This window comes from Prenolepis imparis, unplaced genomic scaffold, assembly GCF_030444845.1.
Source record: "Prenolepis imparis isolate NDT839.2.m4 unplaced genomic scaffold, iyPreImpa1.0 SCAF_14, whole genome shotgun sequence".
Lineage (NCBI taxonomy): Eukaryota > Metazoa > Arthropoda > Insecta > Hymenoptera > Formicidae > Prenolepis > Prenolepis imparis.
The window spans coordinates 2,583,717-2,608,162 of NW_028141172.1; the positions used below are offsets into that span (position 1 = coordinate 2,583,717).

Below are 24,446 nucleotides of genomic sequence, written 5' to 3' on the forward strand. Positions count from 1 at the left end.
TATGGTCGGTCTATTAGATAAATGTTGGCTGCGATTCACCGAATACTTTTTGTTAAAAAGCTTTGTTTGTATATCTATACAGGGTATCCCAGAATGATGGGGACTAAATTCGTGTGCAGATTCCTGGGATCATTTGGAGACGATTTTTCCTCAGCAAAAATGTCGAGACACCAATAATTTTCGAATTATAAGCGATTGAAAATAAAGGGTTTTTCGCAAACTAAGCCTTGTGGAAATAAAATAATAATAAATTCACATTCTTTAGTTAATTTGAGGTAGAATTTACTTTAATAGAATTTTAATTTAAGGCTTAGTTACAAAGATACATGATGGCAAAAATTGGAAACATGCAAAAAATAATGACCTCCCTCGACATTTTCGCTGAGGAAAAATCGTCTCCAAATAATCCCAGGAATCTGCACACGAATTTAGTCCCCATCATTCTCTGGGACACCCTGTATAGTGAAATAATTTTATACTAACAATAAGACCGAAGGCGTTTCATGATTGTATGATATAGTTCTGCGTTTGTAACTTTAGTTTGTTATTTATATCATTAAGAAAGGCTTGAAATGGGTTAAAACATATTTGATAAATTATACATTTTTATTATATTTTACTTTAACTAGACATATGTATTAAATATAATATTTACGCACTAACGTGTCCAAGCTCTAATTGGCCCTGATTCTTTTTCATTTATGTAATTCGATTTATCATAATAAAGCTTCTATTTATTTCATTTTACATATTATTCATTTATTTTATTTTTATAATTAATTTATTAATTTTCAAATATCTTTAATTATTCAATTTTTTAAATCATTCTTGCAATAACAATTAAAATTTCTCATATTAATAACATAATATGTACATGAAATTAAATATAAATAACAATTATAATTATATATACGAGGGTAAGTCGAAAAGTAAAGGGACAAATAAAGAAAAACACATTTATTTTAACCTATGTGGAAAATTTACATATCATTTTTCGACATAATCCCCACCAACATAGATACATTTGATCCACTGCTTAACAAGCTTCTGTATTCCATCCTGGAAAAAAGATTTGGATTGGATCTGTAGCCAGTTATGCACCACTGCAATGACCTTCTCATCCAAAGAAAATTTTTTTCCTCGTAGTATTTCTTTTCTTTTTTTTTTCTCGTAGTATTTCTTTTCTTTTGTTTTCTTTTTTCTTTTCATCTTTTCGGTTTATTAAAAGAAGCACTACGAGGAAAAAATTTTTCTTCGGATGAGAAGGTCATTGCAGTGGTGCATAACTGGCTACACACCCAACCCAAATCTTTCTTCCAGGATGGAATACAGAAGCTTGTTAAGCAGTGGATCAAATGTATCGATGTTGGTGGGGATTATGTCGAAAAATGATATGTAAATTTTTCACATAGGTTAAAATAAATATGTTTTTCTTTATTTGTCTCTTTACTTTTTGACTTACCCTCGTATATATAATATGTTATAATACTTTATCCTCGATTAATATTTTTTGACAGAAATCAGATGATAATGGTCAAAAATATTAACCGAGTTTAAAGTAGCTAATTTCTATCAAAAAATATTAATAAATCTTTTCGTCAATAAAATCGTAATGAGCCTCGATGTTGTAATTATCTTGATTATCAAAAGATTTTTGTAGAAAATTCTATTTTTTGTTCGCACTTTCTGTTAAAGATTTAAATACTAAATTTTTATGCATTGCATAATTAATTAATATATATTTTTTTATGCTTTGATTGCAATGCATACATAAAAATATGTGAATTAATTATGCAATAAAAATTCATTATTCAAATCTTTAACAAAGAGAACAAAGAAATAGAACTTTCTACAAAAATCTTTCGATCAAAATATCTGCACTGCCATTAGATTCGCGTCTGTACATACACATCCATCACGCTGCACGTCTCGCGCGAGACTGACCGCAAGACTCTGAGCAGCCGTGTCGCCAAGCACACCCCATACGTCCGCCACGCTGCGCGTTTCCCGCAGCACTGATCGTCAGTTTCGCAATCGAAGAATCAGTCTCGCGTAAGACGCGCAGCGTGGCAGACGTATGGGGTGCGCTTGACGATACCGCTGTTCAGAGTCTTGCGGTCAGTCTCGCGCGAGATGTGCAGCGTGGTGGATAAAGTATTATAACATATTATTTACAACATATTACTGTTTTAATTTTTATAACATATTATTACTATGAAATTTAATTAGCAAATTAACGCTTTATTAATATTTTTTAACAAAAATTGGCTGATTAAAGCGTTAATTTGATAATTAATTTTTAAAATAATAATATGTTATAAGAATTAAAATAATATGTTATAATACTTTAAACTCGAATAATACTTTTAGACAGAAATCAACTGATAACTCTTAAATATGTTATATAAATATGTTGTGAAATATTTTATAAAAATTAAAATAATATGTTTTAAATAATATGTTATAATACTATATATAAACTCAATTAATATTTTTGACAGTTATTAGCTGATTTCTATCAAAAAATATTAATTGCGGAAAAGGTATTATAACATTTTATTTAAAACATATTACTATTTTTATTTTTATAAAACATTATTATTTTAAAATTTAATTAGCAAATTAATGGTTTAATCAGCTAATTTCTATCAAAAATGATTAATAAAGCCTTAATTTGCTAATTAAATTTTAAAATAATAATATGTTAAAAAATATAATAATAATATGTTAAAATAGTAATGTGTTTTAAATAATATGTTATAATACACATTAAATTCGATTAATATTGTTGACAGTTATCAGCTGATTAAAGCGTTAATTTGCCAATTAATTTTTAAAATAAGAAAGTTATAAAATTTATAATAATAATATGTTTTAAATAATATGTTATAATTTCTTAAATTTGACAAATATTTTTGACAGTTATCAGCTGAAAATTTGGAATTACATATGACATTATATAATTGCGTGCGTAACTAAACGAATGAAATAAATGTGTGTGTATGTAATGCCGAACGATGCTCATTCAAGCGTGCCTTTTAAAAAACAGTAAAGCTAAAGTGAGAAGGACGCGAAGAGAATAAGAAAATGATTTGAAAAAAAGCCTTTTCTATATATTCTTCTCTCTATTTCTCCTCTCTCTCTCTCTTCGCATTTTTCTCGCTTTATTTTTAAAAGGCACACTCGAGCGAACACCGCTCGATCGATTGTGTTATCATATTATACATGTCCGAGTCGCCGACTTTCTTATCGCCATTTATGACTCCATTTATTACTTACACAAATGTATTTCATTCTATTTTACTCACATACGCGATTATAACGTGTAGTTTCGTATTGACCTTTCTTTTCGTATTTTTTTTTTTATTTTTTTAGTGCCCTCTTCACTTTATCGTTACATTTTTTTGAAAGGCACGAACAAGCATCGGCTTTACATACACACACATTTATTTCATTCATTTTATTGTTAGTTATTCACGCACGCAATTGTCGACGGTGTAATTTCGAGCATTTTCTACAAGTACGAATGTAGAAACTAAATGTGTATATATCATTTGTTTTTTTTAATTCTCAACATAAATTAACATTATAGTTGATGTATATTAATATTAATCTGCTGGTTTAATTAATTAATTTTTCATTATTTATTGCGAAGTTTACGAAGATCGCAAAATAATAAAGGATTTTTCTACTCGGTTCAATCTGCTTTACTTGCATACAATAGGTGGAGCGATTATTGTCGAACATTTTAAGTGTATTTACATATAATATACAATATTATATACATATATATATATACCTATATACACATATATCATTTATGCAATGCATGGATAAAAATATATTAATTAATTATGCAATGCATAAAAATTTAGTATTTAAATCTAAAACAGAAAGTGCGAGCAAAAAAATAAAATTTTCTACAATAATCTTTTGATAATCGAGATAATCACAACATCTCGAGACTAAATACGATAAAGCTTATTAATATTTTTTTTACGATAAGATTTATTAATATTTTTTTATAGACATTAGCTACTTTAAACTCGGTTAACTTTTTGACAGTTGTCAGCTGATTTCTTTCAAAAAAAATTAATTGAGGATAAAGTAAGGGAAAGTCGCCGATATTGTACCGGCTCCTAAATTGTACCATTTCTATATTTCATAGAATCCAAAGGCCTAGCGCCATTTGTGTTTTATGCGAGGTTCACCTAACGCCATAAGGTTAGTACACGGAAGCGAATGTTTGTCCACGAAAGCATTTGTTTAAAAAGATCAAATAAAAGTTTTTTTAGTTTTAGAAGTAAGTTTTACCCACTTTTACATAAGGGATTTAAAAAGTTTCAATAGGTGTATTAATTTAGCTGTTTGTCATTTTTATACTACATTAAAATTAGCATATTTGTATGGCATAGTTTAGACATAGCCTCACTCTGTGTATATTTTGCTACCATAATTTGTAAAACACGACTAGTCTCTTAAATCGTACCACCTATTAGTTGCCTATATTGTACCGGTACAATTTAGGAATTGTAGGATACAATTTTTCTTCTTTTTCTTGTGCTAACATTATTCCCGGAAAAGACTACATCTGTGACTTTTGTTCTCTATAGAAAGCAGTTCATTTGATTTCTTTTGTGTTACCTATATTAATTTTTTGTTTTAATTGAAAAACAGATTTTTGTTTAATGGTTGTTTATTTCTTAATTAAATTTTTAAAAATGAAAATGTTTTATTTTTGTAATTTTAATGTTTATTTTTTAATTAAAAAATATTTCTTTTTTAGTTTTGTATAGGTACAAACTGTGATCTTAATTGATTTTTAAGTTAAGTTTTTAAAAACGAAAATGTTTCATTATTGTAATTTTAATGTTTATTAAGTAACAATGTAGGCTCCCTGCATTGATAAATTACAAATTCAAAAGGAGGCTATATGGAGCCACGCGTAGGGTGTAGGTACGCAAATATTAAAAACAAACTTGTTGGAATAACAAATTTATTGAATCTAAACGTTTCGGTCCTTTCTTTGGACCTTCTTCAGTAAATTTAATACAATAAATTATAATGGGGAATCTACATACTACCGCACGCAGCGCAATAACCCGCTGCGCTGCGTGCGGTAGTATGTAGATTCCCCATTATAATTTATTGTATTAAATTTACTGAAGAAGGTCCAAAGAAAGGACCGAAACGTTTAGATTCAATAAATTTGTTATTCCAACAAGTTTGTTTTTAATATTTGTGTACCTACACCCTATGCGTGACTCCATATAGCCTCCTTTTGAATTTGTAATTTAATGTTTATTTTTTAATTAAAAAAAAATTTTTTTTGTTTTGTACACGAACTGTGATATCAATTAAACATGTATTTATTCAAATTGTTTGTATTTTATTTTTATGCCTTCACAGTTTTTAATTAAATCATATCGGTACGATAAAGGAAACACGGTACAATTTGGGAAACCCCGTGGTACAATTTTGGCAACCAGTTGCCAAAATTGTACCATTTGCAGAGGTTTTAAAAAAGACGTATCCGCAATAGAAATTGTTGTGCAAAAAATCTCAAAAATATATAGAATATTATCAACAGATCAAAGATAAATCCCAATCAGTTTATAATCCATTTTTATTAAGTTTCTGCAAGTTATGAAAAAAAAAATTGAAAACTGGTCCAATATAGGCAACCTTCCCCTATTATGACATATTATTTACAACATATTACTATTTTAATTTTTATAACATAAATAATATGTTATAATATCTTATCTCCTCGATTAATATTTTTTGACAGGAATCAGCTGATAACTGTAAAACATATGAATTTTAATTTTTATAATTATATTATTTTCAAATGTGTAATTAGTAGATTAACGCTTTAATTAGTTGATTTCTGTCAAAAAACATTACTAAAGCGTTAATTTACTAATAAAATTTCAAAGTAATAATATGTTATAAAAATTAAAATAGCAATCTATATATATAAGTGCCGTCCGTCTGTCTGTCTGTATGTCCGCGAACTACTTCCACATTTATGGACCGATTTTTGTGAAACAGGTACCAAAATGTTGCAAATTTTTCGGGGGTGGCTGCTGTGGGGTTTATTTTTAATTTTGTCCACCCACGCACCCACCCACGCACTAACAAATTTATTGACTGATTTTCTCGAAATTGGTACCAAAATTGTGCAAATTTTTCGGGGATGGATACTATTTGGTTTTTTAAAAGTTTTACACTCCCACCCATTCATTCACGCACGCACCCACGCACAAAGTAGTACATTTTTATTTTATATTATTTTTATAAAAATACATACTGTTGTTGTTTTAAACATTTTTTAATTTTTTGACAAATATCTGTGGTGGTTCTAACTTTCGTAAATTTTAAGATATCGTGATAAATTTTTTTACATAAATAGACTATCATTAAAGGATTATTGGTATTTAATTTGACGAGGATTGGTTAAAGGATTAGATTTTTATAAAATTTTAAATTTTATGGAAAATGTTTCTGTTTGTTCTAATTTCGGTAAATTTTAAGATATCTGGTTAATTTTTTTAACGTAAATAGAATATTATTTAAGGATGATTGTTATTGAGCTTGATATTGTCATTGATCAAATGAATAAAACTTATTAAATAGAAAATATCATGGATGAAATAAATATTCCTAATGAAATTGAAAATGTGATTGTAAATGAAATAAATAGAAATGAAATAAAAAGTGTTACCATTAATGAAATTAATGGACATAGTGTGAGCATGTTAGCATGAACAAAATGACTAAACAGATCGAAATAGATAATTTAAAAGAAATTGAAGAATTCAAAAATGGTAAATATTAAAAAATAATTTATTAGTTAATTTTTTAAAAAATTTTTTGAAAGTTTAAGTCTTAATAATTGCTTAATATTTATTTTAACTTATACTAATCTATATATTGTAATATATTAAATATGATTAAATATTTTTTTTTTAATTATCTATATATATGTGTATTTGTATATTTGTATTCGAGTGTCATTTGCCATGACAATAAATAAATCACAAGGACAAACTTTAGAAAAAGTTGGGATTTATCTGCCACATCCTGTATTTGCTCATGGTCAACTCTATGTAGCATTCTCGAGAGCAACAAAAAGGCAAAATGTGAAAATTAAAATAGATGAATTAAGCAATCAAGGACATCTCATTGAGGAAAATACAAAATTTTTTACGAAAAATGTCGTTTACAGAGAGATTTTATAAATTGAATAATTTGAAAATTGTATGAGAGCTAATAATATAACGGGTCAGCGGTGGGTAATTAAACCGTAAAAAAAATTTTTATAAATAATAGAAAATATATAAAATATTATATGCCAAATAAAATATTTATAATATTTGTAATATTTAAATTAGTGGAAAAACAAATCATGTTCATTCCAGAAAAAAAAATACATTTTGATAACAATTTCGAGAAAATCAGTAAATGTAGGATAAAAAAATAAAATTTAAAAAGAATTATAAAAATTGAAAAAAAGGATTATATAGAGGCTTTGAGGCCACACACACACACACACACACATACGCACATTGGCATAGAAATCTGAAAAAAAATTGTAAACAAAAACATAGCTTCCTCACACACATACACATACGCACATTTTTTATGGAAACATTTATGAAAACAAAACCATATAACATCCATCCCAGTAAAATTAGAAACATTTTGGTACCTGTTTCACGAAAATCGATCCATAAATGTAGAAGTAATTCGCAGTCAAACAGATAGAACATCTAATTTTCTCTGTTACATAATAAATAAACAAATATTAAATAAATTGTATAAAAAATTATAAATATTTTTTATAAAGATGCAAGATGCAAGCTTTGAGGACCGCGCGAAGCGCGGTCCGAAACGCTAGTATGTTATAATACATTAGCCTCGAGTAATATTTTTTGATAGAAATCAGTTGATTAAAACGTTAATTTGTTAATTAAATTTTAAAATAATAACATGTAATAAAAATTATAAAATAAAAATATGCTTTAAATAAAATGTTATAGTATTTTAAACTTGATTAATATTTTTCGACAGTTATCAGCTGATTTCTGTCGAAAAATATTATTCGAGTTTATAGTATTGTAACATATTATTTATAATTTATATTTTCTCGCCTATAATTCTGTAAGGGGGTTAGAGGGGATCTTTGGAATTAAAAATCTCGAATTGAGATTGTTCCGTAATAAAGTCTTGGCGGTGTACCAAGCAAAATGTGTGCCCCGTGCACAATTAGTTAATTCCAACGAAAAATTAATTTTCGTTGGAATCGACGCACCGACATCCGCGTACGGCTCGAATAGCCTATCTATTACCGATTTATATTATTTATAATATTATTATTTTAATTTTTATAATTATATATTTTTATTTTAAAATTTAATTAGCAAATTAAAGCTTTAATCAGCTGATTTCTGTCAAAAAATATTAATCATGTTTAAACAAACTTTATATAAAACTTTATAACAAACTTTATATAAAAATATCATTTTTTTTATATAAAATCGAGAAATGGCACGCGCGTAGCGCGCGCTTGTATTGTTTTAGTGTTTATATATTATTTGTGATTAATTAAAAGTTATTAAAGACTTTATTGAAGATGCTGTTGAAAGTAATTTTTAATTCTCATGTAATTAAACTTGAGTTCGCGAACTTTATTGTCAAACCTTATATAGTATTTGTAGGTACATGTATTTTAAGATTAAACAAATAAAATAAAATTTGTATAAGAATAAAATTGTACATATTTTTTTGGATATATAATAATAGAAAAAAGGAAAAGAGGATATTTAAATGTGATATTATTACATTTGTTTGTGGAAAGAAACAAGAGTTTATGGTTTAAGGTTTAAGGGTATCAACATATAAATATAGAAAATAATAAGTCAATAAATCTGATAAAGAATATTTTATTTACTTTTTTCTTTCTTTAAAATTATTTTTTTGTATTGCATGATGACTGTATAATATAAGTACAACTATGTTTTTAATGTTTGACAGGTTTGAAGGAAACATCATTCATCAAAAGCTTTTAAGACCAGCATTTTGTAGCGCCAAATGATATAAATAAGCGTAAAACTGTTTATATTTTAATGCATTAATTTTCTTTATTTTATATATGTATTGTATAAAAATCGCGCGATAGATAAGCAATTTATAAAAATTAAAGCATAAAGCATCTTATAAAATAAGTAATTTTTAAACAATGTTTGAAAATGCTTTGAATAATAAATCAAGTTATGTTTTAATTGTTATAAATTGCAGTCATATACCGCGCAAGTTTTACACAATATACATATATATAGGGTGTCCCTTAAAGATTGGATCAACGCTTAAGGATAGATTTTTGGAATCATTTGAAGACAATTTTTCCTCAGCGAAAATATCGAGGCACTAATAATTATAATTTTCGAATTATGAGCGATTGAAAATAAAGGGTTTTACGCAAACTAAGCCTTCTGGAAATAAAATATTAACAAAACCACATTCTTCAGTTAATTTTAAGTAAAGTTTACTTTAATAGAATTTTTATTTAAGGTTTAGTTACAAAAGTACATGATGGCAAAAATTGGGAACATGCAAAAAATGATGGCCTCCCTCGACATTTTCGCTGTGATAAAATCGTCTCCAAATGATCCCAGGAATCTACTCTTAAGCGTTGATCCGGTCTTTACGGGACACCATGTATATATACATGTATGTATGTATATTGGATATAAAAATTAAAAATTATGCATTTAAAAAAATAACAAAATATAACTGGATAAAAAATGCACTTTTTTCAACAATTTTAGGCTTACATACAGTTTTTAACTTAGTGATCTAAAAACTGTATGCAATATATGTTATAAATTAGCCTAAATAAACTGGGTCATCATCCATAGTATACTAATAGCGATAATAGCTTTGAACGTTGTAACAAATAGCTTTACTCTAAAATATTAACAAAATACACATAATTAATGCATTTTACAAATATCGTAAATAATTATACAGTGGGACACAAAATTTTCTCCAAAGTGCGATAGTACGTTTCCCGAAGATTTTTTCGCGCTGAACACGATACCGTTGTCAGAATTTGCCTAGCACGTCAGGATTTTTAGTAAATTGAAACAAAATGGGCCAAAAATGGCGTTTTAGGTCATTTTTAACACTTTTTGCGACAAAAAAGAACTGGTTTCTAAATAAACTCAACGACATTTGAAAGTATAATTCAAGAGCTTTCAAACAAATTTTGATTCATGATTGTATGACTTTTTTTCATCAAGTTAAGGTTGTTTGAATTTTAGACGTTTCCTGAAAAAATCTTACGGAAACATACTATTGCACTTTGGAAAGAAAGAAAAAGTGATTTTTTGTTCCACTGTGTTATTAATAACATTATATTAAACTAAAATAAAATTTTATTATGTTAATTTTTACATATCATTGTATCTCATATTTAAACGACAAAGGATTGTTTTAGCATATTTTAAACTCACCTTTTAAAATGAGCTTTGGCCACATTTAATCGATTCATATCTTCGTGAAGGAGATATTTTTTAACACCTATTACTGCATTTCTTTAAATGGTAAAATAAATATAAATCAATATTAAATACTAAATAAATATTTTAAGCTTAAAATTATCTTCAATGTATAAACATTATAGGAAAAGCGTCAAAGTTGACTAATCTCTGCTATAAGTTTTGATATACTATTATTTCTCAGCAAAATTAAAAATTGAAATCTTTTTATAAGCAATCTGATATAAATCAGTTTATTATTACGCTTATTATTAGTTTATTTATCATAAGCCTATTATATGTTACTCGTTTACATGTTAAATTAATTTGTATTGATTATTTCAAATTAAAAGTTTTCCTTTTTATGAACCTTTTCGTGAACCTTTTTCTGATCAACTGTAATTTAATTAGCAATAAATATTTTTCATGATAATATTCTAGTGTATAAACTTTATGTAAAGCAAAATAATTTGTTTTGTTTCTGTTTTTATTTTTATTGCTTTTTTGCAATACAATTAAAATAATTAAAAATTATTATAAACTAAGTATCTTGTAATTTATAGATAATATAATTTTTATTTTGTTCCGTCAATTAAATGAATGTAAGTAAATGAGTTGATTTGATCTGCATTTATATTATCTTATAAACATAAAAACTTTTTTCATTAAAAATTCTAAATTAAATGATAAAGAAAATAGAAAAAAGATAATTTAAATAAAATATTGAAAAAAATTAATTTTATAAATATATAAATTTAAAATTATTTCAAACTTCTTAACATTCTTTCAAACTTTAATTTTTATCTTTTCTTTCATTTTTGTTATTTTATAAAAAAGTCATTTGCTTAAGAGTTAAAGATAATATTATCAAATTGTGATACAATTAATAATACAATAATACATAATTAAAAGAGAGTAATATCTGGTATATATATATATACAATATATATATCTATAAAACTTTTAAAAAAATATAAGTTTTCATATATAATTATTAATTAAAAACGACAGCCCACAAAAACAATATAGATTGACGCGTCTCTTTCTTCTATTTACAAAGTCAGCTATACATTTATGTTTACCTGATATACTTTTTCATATCGAAATCAGAAAAATCGATCGAGAACATTTCTCGGTCACCAGGTGATATTAGTGACATAAGATCTCGACTGTTTGTATTATCAAATTTCCATTCGTTACACCCAAAATGTTGCAAAGCACGATTGGCCACATATATTTTTCTTTGCAGTCCCAATACCCTATATGTTGTATATATGTTAGGCTCAAAGACCAAAAACGCTCACTGAGCGAAAAAACCGATTACAACGCGTTCTGGCTTCTCAGATTCAGTCACAACGCGAAATTTGTGTCGTGGAATTTTCGAAAACGCTCATAAGCCTTTTTGAACATGCAAAAACGCGTTATGATCGGTTTTTTCGCTCAGTAAGCGTTTTCGGTCTTTCAGCCTAACATATATATGAATTACATTTTTAATAATAGTCTGACTTAAAAATTTCTGACTTCTAAAATATTTAATTTGTTTGATACTTACATAAATCGATGTCCCCAAAATTTTAAAACTAGATCTATTAATATAGCAGGTAAGATATGCCACATTATTGTCAATACATAATACATAACTGAACTTTCAGTAAATAATATATTAGGGGTCCAAAGAATGTTTTCGAATGGTATTTCGTTTCCAATTTTAATCGCTATATTAGAAAATTCACGAAATAATATATTTTTTTCATTTGGAAAAGTGTTATTGACAACAAAAACTGTAGAACCTGTTCTGAAACTAATAATAGATAATATTATAAATTAATCAATGCATTATTTATATAAGATTTTATAAATTAAATTTTATAATATCTTAAATAAGATTGTTAAAATTATGAGATACTATTACAGAATATTAAACATTTTATTTCAACATATTTTAACGAATTAAACATTAAAAATGTAGATATATTTATAAAAAAACTATTTTTAAAACCTCAGTTTAATTCCATTCCAGAGAAAGTCATATGTAAATTCAATTGAGAATAAATATGTGACTTCTTAACTCTAAATTCTGATGCAAAAAAACGAAGCAAATTGAATAATGCGCGTGTAATGACAACATAAATTTAGTTTTAAATTAAGATAATTTCCGTTTGTAGCTTAATGTAACTAGAAATGCATTGATGTATATACTGATGATCATACGTTGTCGATCCAAGCTTCCAAGTTACGAGAATTATAGTGTTGATGACAGTATCTACTGGGACAATATTAGACGATATATTATTACTAGCGTATGTTATTCGCATTAATCCCTTTAAGCTCGCAACCGATAATCCCATTGGACCATTAAAATTATCAATCCATCCTGGGATTGGATCCTTTAACGAAGTTATTACTAACAAATAGAATATATTTTTTGGATTATTATAATTAAAATATTAGATATATATATATATATATATATATATACATATATATATATACATATATATACTGCTGTTTGTGAAAATTGTAACACCACGAAGGAATAATGATATTAGCTATGTTGGAATTTTCACAAACAGCAGTGTATATTACTATAATATATAAAGAGAGCGATATATATCTTCTCTCTCCTAGTACATTAAACATAGATTTTATGATGCTTTTTTACTAGTTATTAGCAGTTAGTAAAATTGAAATATTTTGATTAGAGAAAATAAAGAGAAAGACTAGTACTAATTAGAGAGTAGCTAGTAGCTAATAAAAAAGCATCATGTAAATCACGCTTTATTAATAAAAATGAAAAACGAAGAACTGCAAGTCTAAAAATTTAATTTCAATTTTTGTTTAACTTAATGTTTAATTAGATAAGCAAATTTAACTAAATATTTAAATATATTGTTATCTAAAATAATTATACAAATTGTTTTAACTAACATTACGTTTAAATAATATTTAAACAATACGTTTAGATATAATATTATATATAGTAACTATTATACAGATATAAAGCTTAATTTAATCTGCTATTAAGTATTTGTAAGCTTTAAAATTTAGATGCATATATATTTTTTCTGCATTATTTGCATTTGTATATTACATTTATTCATACATTTTGTATTTCATCATGATATATAAAAGCAAATATTTTATTTTTAAATGCTCTATATAAAACAAAATAGAAAAAATATTTAACATGTTTAAATTGCATTAGAGAAAGAAAAAGAAAAAAGTCACGTAATATTATTATATTATCCTGTTTTTAACATTAAAGAAAAAAGTTACATACCTATGGAAGGTCTCACAATCGCACAAGGCAAGGACAACGAATATTCCTCTATTACACTCTCCGCTAAGTTTTTCGAGAATATGTAAGTGTTGGGAATAATATTCAAACATCTGTACATAATTTCAAACAAACATTGAAATAATTAAAACATTTAAAAAATGATCGATAATAATTGGAATATTATAATATGAATAAAAGGGAATAATTACATTTTCTAATTGACACATATTTAAAATTTACATACGTATGATATATGTATTTGATATTTATGTTTGACGCACTTACTTAACTGTAAAGATATTCAAGATATGCTCATCCAATGACTCAGCCATTTTGATCATATTTCGCCAATCATCTACAGGTGGGTACGCTTTTTCTTCTATAAATGGATTATCCAAATGTGTATATGCTGTGCTAACATATACTAAGGCCTTTAACAGATAAAAATAATTAATATTAAAATTGTACTTTTAGTTAAAATGCTATAGTTAAAGTTATTCGGAGCAAAAAATTCAGGCATGTTTACAATTTCAAATATAAATATCAGGAGCGCGAAGTACATAGATTATTGTCTTTTTTTTTCAATTTTTTGAGTTATAATTATACAGTTAATTTTCTATCTCTAAGTAATAAGCAGTTCTTATTCAATAAAATCTACATGCAATTATAACAAAAAAATAATTTATATTAATAGATATCGATACATCTCTTCAAAATATCTTTGTAAATATTATACATTGTAATATATACACAATATATGTATGTGTACATATGTTTAAAATATTAAGCTTGAAAGACATATTTCATGAAAAACATTTCTAGAAATAAATGTGCAATGAAAATATTAGTGTATCGCAAATTAAATACAAACCCAGTGTAAGATAATTCACATAATGGAATACAATAAGAGATTTTTTTTCATGAATATGCAGAATCAATTCCGCATTTACTTACGATTAGATTCTTCATACTTTCGGCTAAGATACATATATCTCTCGTTGATCTAGTATTAGTAAGAATGGCATATTTTAAGGTATCGTTAAATTTCACGGTTGCCGCCGCATGAATTATTATAGTGACTCTTTCAATCAGCATTTGTCTATCGACAGTCGACAAACCTAAATTTTCTTGACTGATATCGCCAGAAACCGGAATTAATTTCTTGAAATTTAAAGGTTGCTCCTCTCGTAATTTATCGTATAACTAAAATTAAAAAATATTATGTATATACAATATTTATTAGAATATTTGGCATGATGTTTTAACTGTAAAATGTTTGCAAAAATTGTAAAATATTTTTTTTATGACTATCTACAATTCATTAAATTACTCTAAACGTTTCTCTCAATACGTTTCATCTCATACACTTTTTTATTAAATTTTATAATTATAAAATTAATTTTTTATTGACATAACATAATAAAAAGATCCATAATCCAAAAATTTTTTTTATTGAGATGTTATAACAATTCTTAAAGAAATGTGTATTGCAAAAAAGATATCCATTTTAATAAATAACTTACCGGTAAGTTTAACATTTTTTCAAGTCTTTCGTTAAGATTCAGTCCTTTCTTCGGACGCATCAATATAAATATTTCTCGAACATCCGGACAAGATCGCAGTATCTTTTCGAAATATACTTTACCCAGAAATCCTGTTGCGCCTGTCAAAAATATACTTTGTCCAGCGTAAAACGCCGGAATCGACTTGGCTGAATCAATTGTATTCTCATCCATTATTATTAAAATAAAGCAAATAAACAACAAATAATTAACAACGTAGAAGCAACAGCAAAAAATACATACAAGTGTACTTAAAAACGCTATTATCACTTTTAAGTCGATATTGTTACTAAACATTAGTTAGACTTCGATTATATACAAGTGATAAAGCTAAGCACAGAAAGAGAGAGAGAGCGAGAAGGAGAGAGGAGGGGAGAAAAAAGGAATTATATGTATCAATAAACCGGAAATATAGGTCAAAGTTAAAAGAATAAATTTTTACATACAATGCAGGCAGTTTTACTATTCACCAATAATACGTATCATTCGCCAATAATTTTAAATATCCATCGATTTAATAAAGAATGTAATGTTAAATAAAGGTGACGGAACACATCCGATATTGTTTAAAGTACCGAAACAGAAATCCGATATATAATAGCCGATAAAATATCAAATAAGAGACATAATATAAAAATAAAAGAAGCATAACCGGAGATAAGAAATATTAAATATGTCTTTTGGTTTAAGCTGCATCTTATAATAATTTTTAGACTTGTTTTTGTAAAATATTGTTGACAATTGTTTTAAATATAAAATACGAATTTAATGTTATTGTTATATTATGAAACACCTTACATCAACAAGCCCTTTACATGGATAATTTATTTTACGTGGAATATTATAATAATTACAAGGAGAATATAATATTAAAAAGAAATTTTAAAAAATAAAGTGTTATTTTCTTAAATTGATTTGAAAATGATAATTTAATTTATTAAAACTTATAACGACAATCAAGATACAAAACGAGAACAATGTACAAAACAAATGTAGGGTATCTCTCTTTCTGAAAGATATATAAAGAGATATATCTACGTGTTAATAAGATATTTTTTTTAGATTAATTATGTTAAATTATATTACATTCGATAGGATATCTGTACCTGTAAATTTGTTCTTTTTTATTACAATATTCAAAAATAGTATATTTGAACAGTTAAGGATTGATTTCATTTTATATACATATTCAATATAATATTTATTTTTAAAGGAAAGGAAAAATAAATAAATAAATATAATACAAAATATAATATAATATGATATAATATAATACAAAATGCTTTAATAAGTGCTTTATTCATTATATGAAATTTTTTTATAAGTATACGAATACATAAAATACACTGTACATTATGATATCCCACACCAAAAATATAGTGTATAAAATATCAGAAAAGTTAATATAAGTAATGTGAACATTATATTTATTGCTTCTCATTGCCCTTTTTTGTTGTTTTAATTATTCTATTTATGATTCATATTGATTACAAAAATGATGATTGTGAAAGAAATGTTTTACACAAAGAGATTTTTTGCACCATGCGCATGCAATTATAGCAACTTCGCCGCAAATATCGCATGTTGGTTTTAAATAATTTTTTAAACAAAATTCAACTGGTGTTTGAAATTCTTTCGATCTATTCTGTATATATCCACTTTTAAACCACGCAAATTTAAATAAATTTTGAAACCTGAGCGGTGAGAATTGATAATGTGTTAATGATTGCAATTTCGAAATATTATTTCTAACATGAAGATCTATGGCGAGGTCTAACAATATAACAATATAACTAGTAAATCTTGATTGTTATTAAGTATTATATTAAATATTTTAATGTAATAATTATTGAATTATATTTTTTCATAATTTTATTTTGAAGTAAGACAAAAAGATCATCACTAATATGACAATTAGATAAAAAAACAAAATCTTTTACAATCTTAGTTGGACTACTTTCACATTTTATTTCCTTCTCTTAAAGATTTTCTTAAGGATCACTGTGCACTTCTTAAGCGCGTAATTATTGTATGTATTTATCAATCTGAAAAGATAAATAAATATTATTCCAATTAATAAAAGTAAACAGTATTAAAACAAATATTTTATATTACTAAAAAAATTTATTTTAACGTTGAAATTCTTGAGTTTATTCACTGGTACTGCAAAATTCATTGGCCGATATATTAATTGTTTGTTTATTTATCGGTGCAGTCGATTTTAGAGATTTGTACTAGTATTTAAACATATACGTGTTTCAAGTCTAATTATCAGGTTTTTTTCCGTTAATCCAGATTTAGTAAGTACAATGCAAACAACATTTATTTAAATATAAGTATATTTTTGTTCCTAACAATTTAAGCGAGTAGACACATCATTAATATTCACAGATAACCTAAATGTCATATGTCATCAACAATTTATTTATTTATTTTTCGTTGGAATCGACGCACCGACATCCGCGTACGGCTCTTATAGCCAATTGATTTCTAAATATTTATATTTAATATAGAAGGGCCTTTAAAATTTCTTAGTGTTATTTATTTTTATTTTATTTTATTTATTTTATTTTATCTATTTATATTGACTAATTTAAATGTTATTTAGTTGAGACCTCTTCATTTTATTTGAAGTCCGTTGTCTATTTTTTTTTATTCTTTCATAAATAAGTAAACTTTTAATTCTTATTTTATGACAATCAAAGTATTTCTCCTGTTAAATCAAATTATAAATTAAAATGTGTTAATTTAAAGGAAATTTTAATTTAAAAGTAATATAAATATTTTCAGCTTATTACGTCTAAACACTAGGACAGCATAATTCAATTATTAGGACGAATATTCTTTCTTGTCCAAACATTGGGACATTTATATAGTTTAATATTTTAATTAATTTTTATGTTGAGATGTTCAATAAACAAATATTGGTGCACTCTTTCAATAGTAGAGATTTAAATCTATCCGATAAATATAAATACTTGGAAAAATAAATTGTTTCAATATATTAAAAATCTAAATAAATAAATCTATATCCTTAAACGTCCAATCACTGGAACATTTACCTTAATTATTTAAAAATAAAAACTGCAAGATTACACAGCACGAACAAAAAACATATCAATGCATACGGATAAGTACATTATAATATATATTCATATATGCCAATGTTAGATTTATTTATATCGTCTATTTATATATTTGAGTGGGGAAAACATAATAAAAGCATTGGTTAGTCGATGATATCCACACATTCATAGTAATATAGATATCAAATCATATTATTATTTCGCAGTTATCATTGTTCAGTGTAATGATATTTGTAAGTATTGTACTAATTATTTTGGCATGTATTGCCACAAGTTATTTTATCTTAAATTACTGTCGCCGACAGTCTTCCATTAAAACAGTAAACACTCTACCTGGTCCAAAAACATTTCCGCTTATTGGAAGTGCCTACTATTTTCTGCAGCGGAGTTCTCATGGTAATATTAAAAAGACAAAAATATATTTAATTATAGAATAATGCTTAATTTATAGAAAAATAATGAAGGAAAGTAATAAATAAATTTTTTGAAATATATTTTAATATTTCAGAATAAAAATTGTTATTTGTTCAATATAATGTGTTAACCTTTTTACAAATAAATCTCAAATATCGCAAAAAAGCTATTTTTGCATATTAAACCTCAATTACTTCTAAAACCTAACATGCTAGTGAAAATTGGCTTGCGGCATCGTGTTTAGTATTCAAAAATCTATCAGAAACATCTTGTCTTGTTTAAAATAATGAAAAAAATATTGTTTGTAAACTAGTGTTATTATTATTATTAATTATTATTAATTAATTATTATTATAGATTGTTTCGATATGTTTAATAAAATGCACCTCCTTGCCCCTCTAAAAAAAATACAGATGCATTTTGTGGTAGCTCCATACATCATGTTGTTGCTCAATTTTCAAGGTCTTTTCTATACCCAACGAATTTTTTCATAGTTTTATTCAAGAGATCAAAATCTACAAAAAACATTATTCCTCTTACTTACACCTTTGGGGGCCAAATTAGGAACTTTTTTAACATCCTCCTTTCTAGTTTTTTTTTTTTTTTTTAATAAAAATTAAGTTATGAGATTAAAAATTTGTATTATATTAGAATTTTTTCGGAATTTGGATGCAGGGGAAAAGCGGAATCTTTTCTTCGGCCACGTACTTTGCAGTAAACCAAAACAATATAATAAATCGTTCCACATAAGTTCAAAGTTTATACTTTCCTTTATATGTAATCCTTGTGACTGCTTTGCATAAAAGTGTTACAAACTAATGTGAAATTATACAATTATAACATTAAAAGTACTAATATTTTTGAATATAATATGTCAAAGTTATAAAAATTGATAACCACGAATAATTTATATACATTACTCTTAAGATATATTTTTTTTTTAATTTTAAAACGGTTTAAAAAGTACAAAACTTTAAAGAAATAAATTTTAGAAACTTAGAAGAGTTTATATATAATGTGATACGAGAGAAAAAAAAATGAATGTAAATCAAAACTATAATATCTGTGAAAATCAGAGTGGTTTATGACGTATAACTTATTTGCAATATCTCTCATCTTTCTTTCTCTTTATTATTTTCTTAATAAAATTTCTTCTTATTAAATTCTTCCTAATAAAATTTACTTCAGCGTCTATGTGGACTAAACAACGAAAAATAGTGGCGCCAAGTTTTAATACAAATATGTTACAAAAATATTTTGATATTTGTGGAACAATCTTTAATATTTACGGACAAATTAGAAAAGTTACATTAAACGAGAATGAAGTTTTTCTTCTTCAAAATATAACAGAATATGTTCTGTCTACTGCGTGCGGTAAGGCTAAGTATTTTTATTCATTTGCAGTATTTTAAACATTTCGTATCAAAATTATTATAACGAATAAATGGCACTGTAAAAATGAGAAAATTCGCTTAAAATGAAAAAAGCCTACACGTTACAACGATAATTACATTTTATAAACTAAATACCATTAAACAAAATTTATTTAAAGTTAAAATTTTAAAGAGTATCAAATTATGTACTAATTTTGTAATAACAGAATCAGATTTATAATATTTTATTCGATTTAAATATAATTATAAGTCTATGAAATAAGTAAAAAAAAGTATCAATTTGTTTTTAAGTTTTTATGTTTTTATGTTTTTATGTTTTTATTTTCTTATATTTTAATAAAAAGATATGCAAAATATGCTGTAAAAGATCGTTAAAGATTTGACACTAATATAAATTAATAATGCAAAAAATATAACAATCAACAAAAGCAATGAAATAAGTACAGTTTTTCACAACTGGTTGTTATTTTCAAATACTTGTTAAAGAGGCATTTATTTTCTATTTTGAAAAATTACATATCACATTTATTTATTAAATCTAATGTTTAATATGTAACTCAATATAATTAGTCAGTTAGGTTAGGTATACTATTGCTATCTTGAATATTAAGTTTATTTTTATATGATTGTTATAAAGGTACAAAATCGGACATAAAACTGGAATATATATCGAATTTAATCAGTCAATATTTCAAATTTATAACAAGATAAAAAAAGGTTTTATCGTAACTTTATACAATATCAAAATGTACATAAATCGTAAAAATAAATTTATTTAAATATTTAAAAAGTTTATAAATGTATTTATATTACTAATTAAAGATTTCTTATAAATAGATTTATTAATATATAAATAGAGAAAATAATATTTATTTTTAACTTCATTGTTGGAATTTAATAATCACAATTAATGCCTTCTTACATCTTATAAAATATTAAAAAAAGATGTTTTTCAGTTTCAAACAAATTTTAAGAACAAGGATGAAAAATATATTTTTATATCCTAATTTTATATTCACTCTCACTGCTGCGAAACGAAAACAACGAGAACTTTTAAACTTCAAACATTTATTTATATGGAGAGAGATAAAGTAAATATTGCAAATATTACTCTAACTTACATAGCATATTATATATTATACAATCTATTATTACACAGTTCATACAACAGCAGATATATTCATTAAATGAATTGAATACCAAAAATAAAAGTGAAACAAGTCGTAAGTTTGTTATTATTTTATTTGTATTATTTGATCTTACTAATTATAATGTTGCACAAAATGAGTTTTTTCTTAGATAGCTTTAGATAAAATATTATTAAAGTGTGTTTTATTATTAAAATGCTTAATTTTATTCGTTGATAAATTGTCATTTTTTCATTCCCGCATTATTTTTAATATTATAATATTATAATATTCCTAAAGCCTAAAGGCCCATATTCTGAATCCTCTTTTATCGATAAAAGAGGATTCAGAATATGTTTTTGCATCTATTCATTAATCTATTCAGTATGCGCACTTTATATATATTATAATCATATCTCTATCTATATAAATTCTATATAATATAATCTATATAAATATATTTACAATTAATATTAAATTTTACAATGTGTCAGTTCACGTTAGTGTCTTATGTAAAACTTAATTTATTAATAAGTTTTGAATATATAATGGGTGAATGGTAAATTATGGGTGAATGGTAATGATAAATTATAAAATAAAACTTTTTAGAAGTTACTCATCTCTAAAAGTGTGATGATTTTAATAATATATATTAAGATTTAAGATCATTGATTTCTCTTTATACAGGTTTATCTATTCTTCAAATATAATTAGGACTGCTTTCGCGAAAAAATCAAAATGATCCAGATTAAAATGATCCTGTGCTATGATTGGTCAAATCTGAAATTTCACTGAATTTCATTGAAACTGAACGAAACTTACAATTAATGAAATTTCAGATTTGACTAATCACAGCACAGGATCATTTTAATCTGGATCATTTTGATTTTCTCGCAAAAGCAGCCTAGAGTTATCAGAGTTATCTTTTGACATATTGTTCTATAAATTATAAAATAATTTCAAACGTAGTTTTCATAAAATTATTATATAGCTACAGTCTACAGTTATGTTCGAATTCTAACTTCAACTTGTGTGCGGTTTGTATAAATATTATTCTTTTTCAACATAAACGCTTATAACATGCGAGCAAACGAAAAATATAATCCTGTACGAAATTTATTATAAATTCGCTAAAGTAGAAATTTTATGTGGAATGTTTTAATTAAATTAAGAATCCTACTAAAACGTACAGAAATGTCAACATTAATCTTTAACATTATCAGTATTTCGATACCAGTATTAATAAGATTACATTTCTTTTATTATTGCATATGTTTATATATATATATATATATATATATATATATATAAAATTAAATATTATATTCAATCGTATAATAGGAAAAAGTGTATAAAGAATTATGGAAGATTTATGGAACAAAAACTACAAAATCTGTCCCCATTAAATATGAAGATTTACAACATATGAATTACTTGGATCGTGTTATAAAAGAAACTATGAGAATATTTCCTCCCGTTCCTATAATTGCGCGATATCTAACGGAAGATGTACAAATGGGTTTGTTTACATTTAAATATAATTATGTAATTATTTTATGAGCCTATTTATTATTGTGTATACAATTATTATCGTATACCAACTAAATGCGACAAAAATTTGTTTTAAAAGGTAAAAGATACTGTAACTTATTGTTAGAAATAATCACATTTTAAATTATTAAAAATTAAATGTATTAAAAAGGCACAAGAAATCGTGCTTATCACACATCAATACGAACAAATTTGAAAAAGTTTATTTTATATATTAACAAGAAATATTTTGTAAAAATAAAATACATCCTTGTTTGTGGAAAATAAAATAAAATAAAAGTGCATTTTATTTGACTATTTTTTATTGCTTTATTTATAAACTATTTACTCTTCTTATAAGTAATTACATTTAAATACAAAAATATGTGTTTCAGGAGAGGTTGTTTTACGAAAAAATTCTGAGGTCTTCATAAACTTTATAACGATGCATCGAAATGAAAAATATTGGTCCAATCCGTTAGTATTTGACCCAGACAGATTTCTCCCTGAGAAAATAGGAACATCTTATAAGCATTACATGCCGTTTAGTATGGGACCCAGGAATTGTGTAGGTAAATATAAACAAATCACAAAAACAAACATATATCACGATATTGATTTGTAATATTGTATTGTAATTGCTAAACTTTTGCAGGCATGAAATATGCGATGATTTCAATGAAAGTTTTCCTAGCAACTTTGGTACGAACATTTATGTTCAAAGTAGATAAAAGTATCCAGATTGATAAAATAAAATTACATAGCGACATGACAATATCTACTGTTGAGCCTATAAAAGTCAAAATTGAAAAACGAAATTTATATTGAAATGAAGCTAGAACACACTTATTAGAATATAACATAATATTATATTATATTCTAATAAGTGTGTTCTTGGTTTATTTCAATATAAATTTTATTTTATATATATATATATACATATATATATATATATATATATATATATTGTTGCGCCCGTCATGTTACGTCCCTTTACATCTGTCTGTTGCTTGGTGCAATGTTTAAAACATAGATTGTCTTTTGGCGGTTGAGTCGTCAAGAGAGTTGTGGTTGTTTGACAGCTGTCGAACTACGCGGTCGTATTCTGGCTTTCGGATATTGATATACATTTATGTTACTCCATTATATTATATTGCTTTACGTTTTGTTCCTATTAAAGTTATTTCGTTATTTACGAGAGCGTTATTATTTCGCGCGTGAGTGAACCAAGTTCTCAGCGATTCAAGAAATCTCGAAGTCGACCGAAGGACGCAACAATATATATATATATACCTATATATTCCATGCACATTCAATTTTATTTCCGTACATTATGTCATATAGTTTCTGTCTAAGAACTAAGAAGTGAATATGACATAACCCAAGAAGAACAGAAAATCAAAATAATGTCAATTTAATGTCATATTGACCAAAATGACGTCATATTAATGTCATATTGACTAAATTTATGACAAATTTGGTCCAAATTTTGTCAATATGACGTCAAAT

General features: G+C 25.4%; 2 protein-coding genes across 6 annotated transcripts; one reads left to right on the forward strand and one right to left on the reverse strand.

The window, feature by feature from the left end:
• Nucleotides 1–8,932: 8,932 nt before the first annotated feature.
• Nucleotides 8,933–15,716, reverse strand: LOC145945313 (fatty acyl-CoA reductase 1-like). 2 transcript variants are annotated; one of them, XM_083054233.1, is made up of 9 exons: nucleotides 15,348–15,716; nucleotides 14,779–15,027; nucleotides 14,110–14,255; nucleotides 13,825–13,934; nucleotides 12,744–12,948; nucleotides 12,097–12,345; nucleotides 11,627–11,803; nucleotides 10,521–10,601; nucleotides 8,933–9,972 (listed from the first exon to the last, which is right to left on the reverse strand). In XM_083054233.1, exons 1-9 carry the CDS (start codon nucleotides 15,681–15,683, stop codon nucleotides 9,897–9,899), a joined length of 1,629 nt encoding a protein of 542 aa, XP_082910359.1. In that variant the 5' UTR covers nucleotides 15,684–15,716; the 3' UTR covers nucleotides 8,933–9,896. The 2 variants fall into 2 exon arrangements, with proteins under 2 accessions (XP_082910359.1, XP_082910360.1); XM_083054234.1 differs by having other exon boundaries at nucleotides 12,756–12,948; nucleotides 15,348–15,714.
• A 2,902-nt stretch (nucleotides 15,717–18,618) lies between these two features.
• Nucleotides 18,619–23,771, forward strand: LOC145945242 (cytochrome P450 4g15-like). Of its 4 annotated transcripts, none has more exons than XM_083054121.1 (4): nucleotides 18,682–18,705; nucleotides 18,778–18,868; nucleotides 23,333–23,509; nucleotides 23,593–23,771. In XM_083054121.1, the coding sequence occupies exons 1-4, from the start codon at nucleotides 18,697–18,699 to the stop codon at nucleotides 23,763–23,765; spliced, it is 450 nt and encodes a 149-aa protein (XP_082910247.1). In that variant the 5' UTR covers nucleotides 18,682–18,696; the 3' UTR covers nucleotides 23,766–23,771. The 4 variants fall into 4 exon arrangements, with proteins under 4 accessions (XP_082910246.1, XP_082910247.1, XP_082910245.1 ...); XM_083054119.1 differs by lacking the exon at nucleotides 18,682–18,705 and adding an exon at nucleotides 22,749–22,926 and having other exon boundaries at nucleotides 18,851–18,868; XM_083054118.1 differs by lacking the exons at nucleotides 18,682–18,705; nucleotides 18,778–18,868 and adding exons at nucleotides 20,225–20,260; nucleotides 22,749–22,926.
• The last annotated feature ends 675 nt before the right edge of the window (nucleotides 23,772–24,446 follow it).

Bases quoted from the DNA above. Each gene is read 5' to 3' on its own strand.
- LOC145945313 (XM_083054233.1), bottom strand. From the start codon at position 15,683: ATGTTTAGTAACAATATCGACTTAAAAGTGATAATAGCGTTTTTAAGT. The intron at 15,028-15,347 runs GTAAGTTATTTA...TTTTAATTTTAG, and splicing joins AAAAAATGTTAAACTTACCG to TTATACGATAAATTACGAGA. The intron at 12,346-12,743 runs GTATATACATCA...ATCTATTATTAG, and splicing joins TCGACAACGTATGATCATCA to TTTCAGAACAGGTTCTACAG.
- LOC145945242 (XM_083054118.1), top strand. From the start codon at position 20,240: ATGTTCTGTCTACTGCGTGCG. The intron at 20,261-22,748 runs GTAAGGCTAAGT...ATCGTATAATAG, and splicing joins TGTTCTGTCTACTGCGTGCG to GAAAAAGTGTATAAAGAATT. The intron at 22,927-23,332 runs GTTTGTTTACAT...TATGTGTTTCAG, and splicing joins AACGGAAGATGTACAAATGG to GAGAGGTTGTTTTACGAAAA.